The sequence below is a fragment of the Zonotrichia albicollis genome, chromosome 2 (genome assembly GCF_047830755.1).
Source record: "Zonotrichia albicollis isolate bZonAlb1 chromosome 2, bZonAlb1.hap1, whole genome shotgun sequence".
NCBI lineage: Eukaryota > Metazoa > Chordata > Aves > Passeriformes > Passerellidae > Zonotrichia > Zonotrichia albicollis.
This window is the reverse complement of record NC_133820.1, coordinates 40,688,717-40,703,767: the sequence shown is the minus strand read 5'-3', so window position 1 is coordinate 40,703,767 and position 15,051 is coordinate 40,688,717. Positions and strand designations below refer to the sequence as shown.

The window sequence follows — 15,051 nt, the reverse complement described above, 5'->3', positions numbered from 1 at the left end:
TGTTGCACTCACATGGAAAGCAAAGCCCAACCAGGACCTACTCTGAGGATGACTTTTCTCTCAATCAGGGCAGTCTGTGCATCTAGGGAACAAAGGAGGAAAATGAAAAGACACAGACAGGAGAGCTGCCAAAAAAGAGAGATTTATAAGATTAGAGCTTACAGTGGTTTATGCTTGCAGGTGAGCTTCAAGTAGAGTAGGGCAGGGTCACAACTTTTGAGATCAGGAGAGCCACTGAGGAATTGTGCAGTGTTGAGGAAGGTCGATCATTTTTGTTACACTCGTGCCGATGGGAGAACTGGAAGCTGTGCATCTGTGGATGCAGCTGAGCACTTAGGGACATCCCAGTGGCACCACCACATCTGCTGCCATGCCAGCCAGGCCACCTGGGACCTTCTGCATCAATGGCAGGGCTATGAGCCTGAGTGCTCTTTGCAGGTGGGTCCCAGCTGCCCAGTTGTGCTTGGGGACAGAACCTTTGGTCACTTGTGAGCACTCAGTGTGCCCCTGCCAGCCTGTGCAAGAGAGGAGAGCTGCATCCTGGCTTTGACAGCTGTCAAGCAGCTCAGGCACCTCCAAGTTCTCCCAGCACTGCTGCTGGCATTGTCTGCTGCCCATGCATTTTATCCTGGACAGGCCAGCTTTGATGGACCCTGTGCTGAGAAGAAATTAACTCTGCGCTGGCTGAAACTGGGACACAAGGTTTTTAATAAGCCCTATTAGCTCAGTCTTTTATTGTCTGGCTGATTCTCTTGCTGAAGAAGTCAAGGCTGGTGGTTTTGGGTGAAGAAGCATTTGGTTCAGCTGTCAGAGCCTCAGGTGAGCATCTGAACTGCTGGAGATGGCTGCAGTGCTAAAGGAGCTCCCAACAGATGTTCACCCAGCCTGATATTTTTGTCCCATCCAGGTATCAGGTGGTACAGGACAATCCCTGTGCTCCAGATACCCACGTGAGTTTGGGAACTCAAGCAGTTCTTTAAGGTGAAGAGTCTGGAGTGCAGAAACAGGGGTAGTTTTTTGTTGAGGGGATTGTGCCAAGCAGTTTGGCATGACCATTACACAGACCACCCCTGACTTTGCTCTCATTTTCCCACATAGAGCTCCTAAAATGGAAGTGTCCTTAAGCCATAATGATGCCTTGTTTAGCAGATTGATGGCTCCCAAGGTATCCTGGCAGTTCAGGGGCAGGACAGGAGCAGGAGGAGCAGCTGCATGCACCAGGACATGCAGGTTTTTCCCAATTAATGTAGTCATGTGCATGCAAGCACGAGCTCTGGGAAGGAAAGTGATGTTGGTGTAGGCCTTTGTCACTCCTGTTTGAGTGAGGATGATGGTGGAGGAGCAGGCCTGATACCAGTGGGGCCCACACCTGCTGCCACAGCTGCCTGGGGCTGTGTGCCCACCCCAGGGCTTGTGGGCTGGAGGATTCCCCGGGCTCACAGGTGCTGCCTTGGCCTGTCTGTTGTCTGTCAGTAACAGCGTGGTGCTGGTGTGACAGACACACAGAAAACCCCTCCTCCAGCAGCAGCAGACATCCCTCCGAGGGTCTTCACCACAGGGAGCCCTTCCCACAGCCAGTGCCCCTCTGTACCTGTCCCCAGCAAGGCCAGCACAGACAAACAAACCAGGACTGCAGTCAGTGACAGCTGTAGGACCTCAAGGCCTTTTCGACCTGCCACTAGCAGGCAGACAGCGGAGTAACTTCTATAAACACAAGACTGCTGTGTACATATTTTAACAGCATTTTTCTTTCAGGACATTCTGTCATCTCTGCAACATGCTTTTAGTTCCATCTGAAATTTCCTGGGCTTTTCAGTTCCTCTTCTCATCTCCTTGAGCCAAAAAAAAGGGGGTCATTTGGTGAGAAACAATTCCAGTGGCTTTCTCAGAAGCATCTGCTTTCTGCACTCTGTGGGACTAGGCAGTTCAAGGCTGGTTTGTTCTCCTAGGCAATTATTTTCTCATACCATTCCCAAACTTACCTTCTAGATCAACATTCAGAACTTCTTCAGGCTCTGACTTCCAGAATCTATTGGTATCCTGGGCTACCCTCCTGATAAAATTAGTACTGAATTATCCCACTGATTGTGCTGTTTTTACTTGTTTGTTAGCTTGTTGTGGGAGAGCTGACAGCTACAGGCTGACAGATAGATATGGGGGAGCAGGTATGTAGGTCTAGGGGTAGATATGTAGGGCACAGAGTTCCCAGGAAAGGCAAAGGAGCATGGACACAGAGGTTTCACAGAGAGCAAAGACCTGGTGCATTAAGGAAGGCTCATGGCAGCCAGGGAGGTTGGAGACAGTGAAAATCAGCATTTCACATCCTAGCAGGAAAGAGAGAAATGTGAATTTGAACCAGACAAGAGTGGCTCAGAAAAAAATGTAGTCCAGCTTGCAAAAAATAACTCCCAACCCCAAAGTAATTTATTGTCGCTCAGGCAGATAAAAGAAGCTCATAAAATTGGTTCCACAAGAAGGTCAAATTAAGTACATGAACAAAATGCAAGCATATTATATATATGTGTGTGTATGTGTATATACACATATCTTCTGTTCAGCATCTCTCATTATAGAACTGAGGATCAATCATAACCCCTCGGGGTTTCTTGTCTGGTCCATTGGCTCCTAGCCAGACAACCTCCCTCCATGGCTTTAGACTGGGGGAATGATGAAGGAATAAAGAATTTCATTAGAACAGAGAATGGGAGATGGATTCACAGAGCACTGTGGGCTGCCAGGTGGTTATGTACAGGCAGAGACTTCATCAGTCCTTGTGATGTCAGTGCTGCAGTATCACTTTCTCAGCCGGCTGCAAGAGAAAAGTACTACGTGAGTACCACCCTCCACTTGCTTTTTGCATAGAGAATGACTGCCTGCCTCTGTAGCTGGGGATGCAAACAGTTACTTGAGCATCCACACGGCTGCAGTTTGGGTTTCAGTTACACTGAGCTGCTTACTTGGCAAAGAGAGTTAGAGAACAGCTGTATCAGCACTTGTACTGCACAGATTTATCTAGATTTTGATGTATCTGTACAGACCTTGTCCTCTCTTTATGGGGATTTTTTTTTTAACCTTGATAAAATGTAGGTGAAAACAAGGTGAATTCTTTGACATGTTATGCTCTTCATCACATATACATCCCAGCTGTGATGCAGTATTTGCCAATAAACATTCTCACTGAATTCTTGGTGACAGTGAAAAAAAATTAGGTGAAACTATCACAATTTGCCAATGTCACTGGTGAAAATGAAGCAGAAGTCTGGTTCTGTACCTAAACATTCATTGAGCTTGTTCATGCAGCCATTTGTACTTCCCTTCATGCTCCCCTTCCAATGACAGAATGGCTATCAGTGTTTCCAACAGATGCTTCTGATGCCTGATACCATATAAGCTTAAGGACATGGAAGAGGGCAGCTTCTCTGCTGAGAAATCCTTGCTCCCATGAAAAGGGTCATGACATGATGGTGTATTTTATTTCACATCACCCAAGGCCTCGAGGAAAGGGTACAAATCAGACTGTTCTGTGATATTTTTTTCCCCTCCTCTTTTGTTACTCCTGGGAGGTTATTGGCAATTTTCACCAAACACAGTCCAGCAATGCTCTAGCAGAGCTGGAATTAAATTATGGACATCATGGATTTTTAAAATTTATGTTTCATCTTTGTGCTTGGTTTTGTGCCTTCCACCTCCACAACCTTGATATCCAGATCTCAGATTCACTGTGGACCCTACTGAAGGACTTTAGAATTCCTGCTTGGGTTCGGCTAACATCTCTCAACACCAAGATAATTTGAGTGAAACAACTCTGCTCAAAAGTTTCCCAGCTACAGTGCTACCATGGGTGTGGGATTTAGCACAGCTCATAACTCTTAAGCAGGATTTAACATGAGTAAGAGCTGAAAATGCTGAAATGCAACTGTACCATTTCACCAAAGAGGCTCAAGTTCAATTTCGCCCCACTCAGTCATCCCGCTCCTCTCTCTTGGAAACAGTCTTTGCCCATTTTGGGTGCCCTCATTGCCACTTACTGTTGACACTGACATGTCTTGTTTTCCAGCAAGTGTTGTCTTGCTTGTGCCATCCTTTTTGCTCGTTGCTGCCAGGAGAGAAGGGACAAAGAACAATTGGATATTTTTATGCTTCAAATGCTTTCTCTGAAGTTGGTAGTAAAGTGCTGTCTGACATCTGCAGACTGCACATCTCAAAAATTTGCCTTGAGTCTAAGGATTGACCCACTGTCTGTCCTGTCCTGCACCCAGACAGGAAATCTGACTCCTCCTGTGGTTTGGAGAGGCAGTAATCTCTGCACCTTTCACAGGGACCGTGGCACTCACCCTTCTCCGCTGCCAGCGTACACCACTGATGATGCACAGGCACCCAAGGGCAAACGCCAATAAACTGCCTCCAATGCTTGCTCCAATTATCACATTGATAATCCAAACAGAAGCTTCCTCTGTGGGAGGATACAAATATTTAGACACAGAAACAAATAGAATTTTATAGCTTTAGGGTTGGGGCAGGGATGTGATGCTAATTTCCATACCCACGTGGTAGCGAAAGCTGATCTTTTTGTCACTGCCTTCTATGAGGTCACAGCTCCACAGCCCTGCAGTGCTGATGGTCACCTCCAGCTTTACTTCACGCTGCTTTGATTTCTTAATGTCCATCTTGGAGCCATTCACAGGTTTCCAGCTCAAGTAGGCATCGGGTGCAAGCGGTCCGGAGACCTGGCAGGTCAGGGTCACACTGGCCCCTCTGGAGAGTGGCCCAGCAGGGTTAGCTGAGACTGTAAAGGCAAGACAAGGACATGTGAGTGAGGGGATGGGAAGATGGGGCCATCCCCGTGCTTTTGGTGCTTGCAGGTTTCTGTAGCTCTTCCTCTTCATGACCCACTTCTCTTTCTTCCTCTCACCTTTCATCACCACCAGCTCTATCTTGCTCTGTGCATGTCTTCTTTCGTACTCCAGCTGGCACTGGTACTGGCCAGAGTGATTGAAATGGACTTTGGGGAGCTTCACTTCTATGTGACTTTCAGGTTTGCTTTCAGGTATCTCAAACAACAAGTTGTTGCTTTTTTTAGTCTCATGCAGCTGTTCTTCTGCTGTGATGTCGAAATCAAGCAGCACATGAGATTCTGCACCTTCCTGTTGTTTCCAATTTATCTGTCCTGTGAAACCTTTTTTCCATTTTATCTTCTGGGAGTTCAGACGCCAGGACAAGATGACAGCACTATCAACAGTTGCATACTTTCTTTCCAAATCTGGATTCTGAAAACCTGAATTTAGTAGAGACAAGAAATACAGAGGCAGGAAAAGCCATGGTTATGCTTCCCCATGTCTGTCCTTGATCCGGAGTGAGGCATGCTGCACTCAGTTTAAAAAGGACTTGGAGAAAAGCCATGACATCTTCCAGGAAGGTTAAACAGAGAAAGAATAAGACAGCAGAAAGATCCAAAGCTTCCAAGCACAGCAGAGCTGAGAAGAACAGACCCCGAGGAAAGGAGAATCTTCTCCTCACCAAGCCTGGAGAGAAAAATGAGTGCAAGAATAGAACAGAGCTCAGGCAGCAGAACAAGCCCCATGCTGCATTGCTGGAAGCCCTGGGAAGTCAACCCTGGAGCACCAGTGCTTGGAATGTGGAGATTAAAAGTTAAACTCATGAGCTGAAGGGAGCAGTGGTTCCCAAGCCTGTGTGTGAGTTCCATTTCTGTTGTCACATACCTAATACCTTCACAGGAAAGGAGATGTTCTGATTAATCAATGGAGAGTCTGAATGGATCTGACACACCCAGGTCCCACTGTCCATAGTCTCCAGTTTCTTTAAATTCACTATGTATTCTTGAAGGTTCTTCTTTTGTATTTCTGGTGTCACTCTGTTATTGTTATTGTCAAACAATGTGATGCTGAGATCAGGTAGAGGACTGGATGAATTTTGAGTTAAAATCAGCTTAGCCACTTCATTTTGCAGAAAATGCCCATCCAAAGAGATTTCCACTGTAAAAAGAAAATGCACAGGCAGTAAGTAAGTTCCTGGAAGAGAGACACAAGTGTTACAGCAAAGAGAACATGGAGACACTGTGCTCTGGAGATGGAGGAGAAATGAACCGTGATAGCCTGAGACAGAAGAAATGCAGCTGGATAAAGAATCCCAGCAGAGAGGTCTCCCCAAGCTCTAGGGTCCCCATCCCTCCTGATGACCAAGAGGCCTGCACTCACTCACAGTTAACGATGTGCAGTGAGGTGTGGACTTTGTGAGTGCCGTATTCACAGGTGTAGATGCCGGCGTCGGAGAGCTTCAAATCCCTCACGCTCAGTTGTTTGTATTGCATCTTGATGTCAGACCGGCCAGCAATGAAAGATGGTTCTTTTGAAAAAATAGGCTTGGTTAGGAGGGAAGAGGTTTCTCAGCTGTGTGAAGGGAGAAGGGGTAATGTATGGGAAGCCTTACTTCTCCAATATCCCAGATTATTTTCCATACGCCATAGAAGAGTATCAGAGTACTTCCATCTTACAACTGAGTCCCGAGGTAATTGTGATTCAGGAAGTATGCCTGTGCAGTTCAGGGTCACCTCCCCTCCTACAAGCCCAGTCTGGAATTCGTTTTTCTGAGCCATACTGGAGGTCAGGCCTGAAAGTCAATGCCCACCCAAAAAAAGGCGTAAGTTCTCTTTCTGAAGGGTGGCTCAGTAAAAAATTCCCAGCCCTTCAAAAATACGTTGATATTTTTCCTCCCTTTCCCAGACAATGAAATTATCCTCAATTTCTGAATTTGTCACTCCTTTATATCATCAATCAATCAATCAATCAAGCTCTTTTATTACCTGATTATTCTCTTTCACATACACTCAGAAAAAAGGGAAAATACCAGTAGTTATGGGGGACTGACCATCATTCATAATTTTGAAATGTCGACAATTTTACTGAGACAACCCTTTTCCACTGGATAAGACTTAGTTATTCTACTGGTAGCAAATGAAGGACAGCATATGTCAGCTGTCCTTCACTCCCCAGTCAACACTTGATGCAGCACTGACAAATTTGCTCACACCTTCTTCCAGTTTTTGCATGGATGAAGACTGAAAATACAAAAAAATGAAGAAATAAAGTAAAAAAAGAAAAAAAGAAGGCTGTCCTAATGTCAGGTTCCTGTTCTTGGGAGGATTATGTGACAGTAAAAGAAATAGGTTCTATAATGTTGAAGAAACATTAGGAGTTGTTTCTTGGGAGAATAATTTCCTTTCCTTCACTGTGAAGAAGGTTTCTGCAGGAGACATTAAGAAAGAGATGGAGTTGCCAGAGGAAAGATTGGGAATAACAGGATTGTGATCTCCTGCCTCACTGCTGGTAAGCTCTCAGAGATGCTTAACCTGCAAATCCCTGAGGTGACGTGAGTACTGAAGAGCTACAGAAGTGTAAAATTAAAAGTTTACATGAGTTTAACGTAGGGTTTGCCAGAAGTTACGTCCCTCTAAGAGGTCACCTGCAACAGTACCCAAACAAGTTTTCGGTAATTGCACATTGGACTACAGAAGTTTATGATTTTGTCTTTAATTGTGAAATTAGAAATGTTACTAAGAAGTTGGTATCTTTCGCTTTTCATTTGGTTCTAGGATGCACAAAAGATTTCCAATGTTTTCTCTGTGACCAGAGGAATCAAAGCTGAGTATCTGAAAAATGCAGGCTTGGCCTTATTCACTGTCTTTCTTTTCTTGGAAAATGAGCACTAAAAAATCCACCAAAGCTTATAACATTAGCAGTCAAGCTAAGCAAGCCAGTAGTATTCCATTTGCAAGGGCAAATCTGTGATGAGATTCTGAAGATCACATCACAGATGTGGTTACGCATCACAGATATGTTTTTTCCCCAGACAGCTGGAGGCAATGTGGAGGGCATATTTTCCACTCTGCTTGGTGTGTATCCTGGTTCTCACAGGACCCCACTCCTGCACCTCTGTGGGGCAGCTCCCCAAACCCTGGGTTTGGCTGGCAGGCTCAGCAGGCGGGCTGGGAACAACCTCAGTCCCAAAGCTAAACCGTGTGAGGAAACTTACAGAACACATCAGAAAGAGCCTGGAAATACACCGAGGGTTGTGAGGCTTGTGAAAAGGCTGTGAGAACCACGAGGGTTTGCAGGGCCCAGGACTCACCCAGATGCAGAAGCAGGAGGGCAGCACGCGTGCAGCTCAGGGCTGTGCCACTCGACTCCATCGCTGGGAATGCTCCTCCCCTCCCCGGAGAGCAGGGCTGGAAATGGTGCCACTGCCAAGGGATCTTATCCTGGAAGACCCAAATGCTCTGTTAGTAATGTTTGATTATTCAGACCTCGATGGATGGGACTTGTGTTCCCAGTCAGCTCCCACCATCCCTCAGCACAGGAAAATGGAAGCTTTTTGGGAAAGTCACCAGAGCCTTTTGTTTCAGCAAAGAATCCATCTGCAGCATGCCCCTGGAGTTTGGTAATAAACATTTCATTTTACTCATCCCTAGGTTTCTGGCATTCATCAGGCAGCAGCTGTTTATACTGCCAAGAGTTCTGTGCTTTTTTACTTCTCTATGGTGGGTTATCATCACTCTTGCAGAGATTAAAGCTAAACACATACAGGGCTGCATTAGCGAGAGCACAGCCAGCTCTGCTGGAAGTAGAGTGAAGTAATTATTTCTCTCTATTTGGCACACCTGAGGTCTCATCTAGGATACAGGGTACAGTTTTGGGCCCCCAGTACAAGAAGAGTGCCAACAAACTCTTTGGAGTTCAGTGGAGAGCTGGTGACATGGTGAGGAAGTTGGAGCACCTGACCTACAGGGAGAGGCACAAAATTGGGCTTGACAGGGAGAAGGGAGCCAAAGTGGGATCTAATTTCAGTTTCCCATTATCTAATGGATATTACCTAGAAGAGTAAGCCACATTCTTCTCAGATGTGCCCAGGGGAGGAGCAAGAGGCAGCAGCCATATGTTGAGCAGGGAAATGTTGACTAGATAGAAGGAAAACTTTCTTCCCACTGAAGGTGGTTCAGCAGTGGAATAGATGCCAAGAGATGCCAGGCAGTCTCCATCATCAGAGACGCTCAGAAGTTGCTTTGTCAAGCCCTGAGCAACATGTTGTAGTTTTATAGTCAACTCAACTCTGAGTAGGAGAACTAACTGGAGACCTCCCAATGTCCCTTGCTATCTAAATATTTCTGTGTAATTTTGTGATGCTATGATTAAAGCCATCTTTAGGCTGTTATTATTTTTCTTCAGGTTTGGGCTTTTTTTTAAAACTTCTTACCTTAAAAATCTCAATAACCAGCAAGTCGGATGTTGGAAAGAACAGAATTCAATTCTGCTTGAATTCTTAGGACTATTAAATGAAAAGTATGGGGAGAAGGGAGGAATGAGGTCCACAAGAAGAAGCTGCATTAATGGTAGCAAAACCTTAAGTGGGAACTGGAAGCTAATGGTCATGCTAAGGTGAGTTATCAAATTAGATGCAGCTTCTGACTGTAGCAAAGGCCAAGTGCTGGTAAGAGCTGCAGCCAGGTGGGTCACAAGGTGAGGGGGACCATGGCTGCTGGCACAAGGACACGACTGAGCTCTCCATCCCTAAACCAAGGCATAAACCACAGAAGGGAAGCCAAGCAGCTTAAATGCCCTGGGGAGTGAGCAAGCCAGTGAGGTGACCTCACTTCTCTGGAAGCAGGCAGTCCCCATGTCAGGCGTGTGACAGACTGAAGGCTGGAGTCTTAATGGGATTAAACTCAAAAGAAATGCATGAATAATTTTCCACAGTATTTATATGTACGATGTGCAATATTAAGTGTAATATATTCTATTAGAGGATAATTTAATACCGAAATTAATTTAATGATCAGAGCATGTGGAGCTATCAAAGAGTAGATGAAAACATCAGCACTACATTTAAATGGAGATCAGGTCAGCACAACATCTGACATCCAGACCCATGTACAGACATGCACAGATGAAAAATATGTGTGCAAGAACAAGACAGCAGCCATATGCACCATCAGAAGAGAAACAGGTGGCAAAGACACAGTCAGAGGAGACTTGTGGCTTGCCTCGTGCAAAACAAAAATCCCACCCCAGTCCAGGAAATATTTGCATGAGCTGTTTTCTGCAAAAATTGTAAAACAAAGGAGCGAGTGCGGATGATTGGAGATCACTCCTAACAAGATGCAGAGGCAGTGAGGAAGCAGTTTGCTGGGTTAAGCTACAGAATAAAGAAAGGGGCACTAACAAGGCATCTGTATGCATCTCACTGCGAAGGAACATCGATAACTGAGAACTGGCACGGGGCCCTGAGTAAGATCCATTCCTGAGGTGACAGGAGGAACCTCATCCCTGCTGTGAAATCTCACATCACCTGTTCCTGTGGGATGAAAAAGTCAGCCCCCACTCTAAAGTAATATCTGTGAATTAACAGTTCAGTGATGGGTTTCAAATTTTTTAAGTCATTAAACTTTATATAAAACCTGAAGGTAATGGAACGAGTAAAAATTAATGAAATCGCTGAGTCACACCTCATAATTTTGTTTTGACTGGGAATCTCTATTCTCCTGTCATATGGCTTCAGTTTACTCTTTGTCTTCTTGCTTCCTGGTTATTGAGCAAAACCACACAACCAGAGCACTGTGGGACTGGTGAACTGCTGACCTTGTGCATCTTGGTAGATGCAGATTGATGCATCTTTGTTCTTCTGTTTCTTCTCTTGGTTTCACATCTCCTGCATCCCCACTTTGTTCACACTAATCTTTGTATTTCTGTGGCAGATCTCCACAGTGTGGAGATCACAGTGTGATGTTACCACCTACATGCTACAAATCAGTGGGGAAAATGGGTTGCCTTCAGCTAGGATTTCTTTTACACACTTTCCCTCTCTCCCTGCTTATTTCTGCTTCTCATGCGTGCCACTTCCTATTCCCCCCTGCCTTTCTATCTCCTTCTGCATCCCTCCAGGCCAGATCCCAGGCAAGGCTGCTCCGGAGTTTACAGATCTCAGAGCGCAAGGCTCCGCTGTGTTAAGCGAGCAAGCTGCTCTCATTAGCGGATGCTCCTAGCAGACCCACAGCCTCCTTACAGGCAGCCCAGCTGCATCTTACGGTGGTACTCATAAATTAAGCGGTGTCACAGAATGTCCCCAGGCACTGGAACATACTCATCAGTCCTGTTAAATTGCTAGTACATTTCCTGACACATTTTTGGCAGGGGACAACTCTCCCTCTCCCAAGCAACTCTTGGGATGCATTTAGGTGTTAGCATGGGCCAGGGACCTCTCCCATTAGGTGGCTGGCATGTGGCCAGTTCGTTTTGGAGGTTAAGTGAGTTTAATAGCCCAGACCATCTCATGCCAGCTGGCCTCTGTGCCAGAAACAGTCCAGGCATACTTGATTTATTAGCACATCTAGCAACGGAGGAGCAGGGCTCCCTCCCAAGTGAACATTGATTTCCTTTTCATTTTAACTTCCCCCTCTTATTAAACTGGTTTAATTTCCTTCTTGACTTATTTTAATGATCCTTGCTTCTCTGAGGGATAGGAAAAGGAGAGCTGAGGTAGTGAGTGAGCTTGCCTCAGAGAATGATGCCTGCAGGACCAAGTCATGCCTGGAGAACATCTGCTTGAGAGCAGGGCTGGCAGCCCCTCAGTACTGAACCCCAGTGGGTGATGGCAACAGAGACCTCTCCACAGGCTGGCACTGGCATGACACAGGAGGAAACTTAAATTAAAAAAAAACCCAACAAATAAAAACTCAGCAACCGCTCCTGATGCAGAGCAGGCCATCTCCTTTTCTCTGTGTTTTCCTGCACCTCTTTCTCGCAGTGTGGTTTTGGTTTCTCCTCTCTTGCTGTTGTTTGTGGCTGTGCTTTTGATCTGGCAGCAGCTCGTTCTGTCAGGGTGGGGGGCCCCCAGCTCTCCCTCCCTCCCTCCCTCCCCACAGGGCTCCACACCTCGGCTTCCGCTGCTGCGGCATTTCAGCATTTCCCCTGCGCTGCCTGCCGGGCCAGGGCCCTGGGATGCAGCTGCGCCGTGCCCTGCTCGAGAGCTGGCCTCAGCTGTGGGGCTCTGGGCTAAAGGGCTTCACCTCTCTTCCTCTCAGTTTAAAACTCTGAAACAAAGCTGACTTGGCTCTTTTACCAAATAGTGGTTTCTTTGAATTTACTCCTTGACGTTAAAGCAAACGTCAGGTGAGCAGCGGGCAGGGTAAGAGACAAAGTGCAATGAAAATAGCCAGCAGAGAGCAATGTTATGACAGCAGTGAGGATCATTTCATGGTCCCTACTGCCTCCCTGGACTGTTTGACCCTCCCTGCATTTCCTCCTGAGCATCTCTGCTCATCCAAGAGCAGATGCCATCCCCCCACTGGAGCCCCTGGGAGAGGAAGACGCTGGAGCAGGATCCATGGGGTCACATGGAAAGCCTAGTACTTAGAAAAGCAGGAATCGAACCTACACAAGAGGAATAAAAACCCTCCATACTTCCTTTATATTACTTTCTAGTAGGGTCAGCTAAACAAGCTATCCCAAAAATGATAGTTCAACTCCTTCCCCTGCTAATGAACCCCCAGGAAAAACTAATCTTTATCACTAACTTACTCCTAGGAACAACCATTACTATCTCAAGTAACCACTGAATTATGGCCTGGACTGGCCTTGAAATCAACACACTCGCTATCCTGCCATTAATCTCAAAATTCCACCACCCACGAGCCATTGAAGCCGCCACTAAATCCTCCCCAGGAGAGGTCCCACCATCAGGACAAGGAGGGTGGGGATGTCGCTGTGTCAGCACCAGCTGAGCTGCCCTCAGCCATCAGGTACCCCATGCCCAGTGACATGCCCGGAACCACGTGGAGGCCGCAAGAAGTGGCTCCATCTCTGCAGCCCAGGCTGCTCCCTTCTGGCCAGAGGGGAAGCCAAGACCTGCCAAAGCCACCAGAGGCTGTGACTAATCAAGGCCCTGTGAGGCACTCTGAAATCAGCTCCTTCATCAGCCCTCCAAGCCCTGTATGTGCTTGGGATGACATTTGGTATCACCCCTCCTTAATTTTGCTCTGATGAATACAGGGTCCCCATGAGAGGCTGTGACAGATCAGGTGGGCACCGTCCCTGGGTGCTCAAGAACCTCTAATGGGGGTGAGGTGGATGCTCAGTTTGGATGAGCCGAGCCCTGCTGTGCTGCAGGCAGACATGTTTGTGAGACACTAGGGAGGACAAAGGAAAAGCCAGGGAGACCTCATCACAGCCTTTCAGTACTTAAAGGGATCGTATAAAAAAGAGGAAGAGCGACTTTTTAGATGATCAGATAGTGATAGGAGAAAGAAGAACAGTTTTAAACTAAAAGAGGGCTGGTTTAGATCAAATGATCAAATGTGTTAGGAAGAAATATTTTACTCAGAGACCAATGAGGCACAGGTTGCCCAGAGAAGCTGTGGCTGCTCCATCCCTGGAGGTGTTCAAGGCCAGGCTGGAAGGGGCTTTGAGTGACCTGGTCTAGTGGAGGGTGTCCCTGCTTGTGCAGAGGTGTTGAAATTAGATGTTTTCTAAAGGTCCCTTCCAACCCAAGCCATCCTGTGATCCTGTGATTCCAACCTGACCAGGGAGTGTTGAGTTCATAGTGGAGAACACTGAGCAGTAACCTGAGCTCAGCCCTCATGTGGAGGAATACCTGAGGTGGCTGATGGAGACTGAGCAGGATATACCACCTGAAAGTTGAAAAATTCAACCAGAAATGAAACTCCTGCTTTCAACAGCACAGCAGCCCATGTAAGGGGAAAGCAGATCCCTTTTCTGTTGTCCTGAAATTGCAAGGATCCCTCTTTTTCCAAGAAATCCTGCTCACTCAGCCCTGAGCTAATGGATCAGGCTGCATTGGCAGCTAGTGTCAGGCAGTGAGCCAGTCAGCCTGGATTAGCAGAACAGACCCCTCCAGTCTCAGCACGTACAGATGTAAGTAGACATCCTTACTTAGCTAGAGACTGGCATCTTCTTATTTTTGCAGGCTTTTTTTAGAATAAAGTTCCCCTTCCTGCAGGGTACGTGGAGAAGGTGATAGCAAGTGGCAGCTGGTAGAGGGCTGCTTCCCAATGCATTTGCAGCCCTTGGGGATATGCAGTCACCAGTGACAGGCCCTCATATAGGACGTATTTCCCTATATATGGGTTTAAAAGATCCATGAGATCCGCAGGCTGTGAGCTTTTCGTAACTCCCCTTTTTTATGCCTCTTTCAGCGAAAATTCCAGGGAGTCAAACAGTTTTTAGCTAAAATTAAAAGGCCTTGGAGAATTGCATGGCCAGAAGTATTATCAAGTCAAAGGTTTAAGATGGTTTTACAACAGACCTTTAAGCGGGGCAAAACCAATCCATCCGTGCAGAAACAGCAACTTGAGCGGAGTAATAAAGTTCATAGCATTAAAAAACCCGAAAACAGGCTGGCCTCTTAGCAGAAGAAAGAGTTTCCTTACCTCTTTTCTCTCAGCCTCTGTGTTTCTGGCTCCTTGTGTTTGTCACCTGCCGTAGTTGATCTCACCCAACTACAGCTGAAACAAAAGAGGAACGAAGTTGATGTTCACGAGCAGATGTAGGGCTGGCCTTGATGTCTCCTCCTCTCCAGCCAGAACGACAGCAGCAAGGTCTTGCCGCCCGTCCAGGCTCTGCCGACACCCGTGACTCCTCTAGGCAGAGGGTGTTTTTCCAAAGGCACGTGATTTCCACTCGGGGTGTGGGCAGAAATGGACCTGGGCGGAAGGAGAGCCATGGCAGCGGTGGGGAGGATGAGTGTGCGGAACAGAGAGAGCCTATTGGCCACGGGGCAGCAGATGGAAGCCCTGACAGGGCTGGAACCTCGACATGGACGGCTGGGAGCTGGTTCTGCTCCTCTGGGGAGGAAAGCTGACAAACAACAGGTTAGCTGAGCAGATCCACACCCAGCGCACGCCTCCCGCACTCTGTAAGAGCCACCTGAGCTCCGTTTCCCAGCCTGTCTCCTGCACCACCACGAAGGGGAGGCACCTCTGAGGGCTGACCCCAGCCCCACCTGTCTGTGCAGTTTGTCTGAGAT

At 46.9% G+C, this 15,051-nt stretch overlaps 1 protein-coding gene across 1 annotated transcript; it reads right to left on the bottom strand.

The window, feature by feature from the left end:
- Positions 1-1,593: 1,593 nt before the first annotated feature.
- CD4 (CD4 molecule) lies at positions 1,594-14,762 on the bottom strand. The gene is made up of 10 exons (XM_005486050.3): positions 14,456-14,762; positions 8,146-8,275; positions 6,448-6,627; positions 6,220-6,363; positions 5,721-5,993; positions 4,913-5,275; positions 4,544-4,786; positions 4,335-4,453; positions 4,029-4,096; positions 1,594-2,809 (listed from the first exon to the last, which is right to left on the bottom strand). Exons 2-10 carry the CDS (start codon positions 8,204-8,206, stop codon positions 2,794-2,796), a joined length of 1,467 nt encoding a protein of 488 aa, XP_005486107.2. The 5' UTR covers positions 8,207-8,275; positions 14,456-14,762; the 3' UTR covers positions 1,594-2,793.
- Positions 14,763-15,051: the final 289 nt, after the last annotated feature.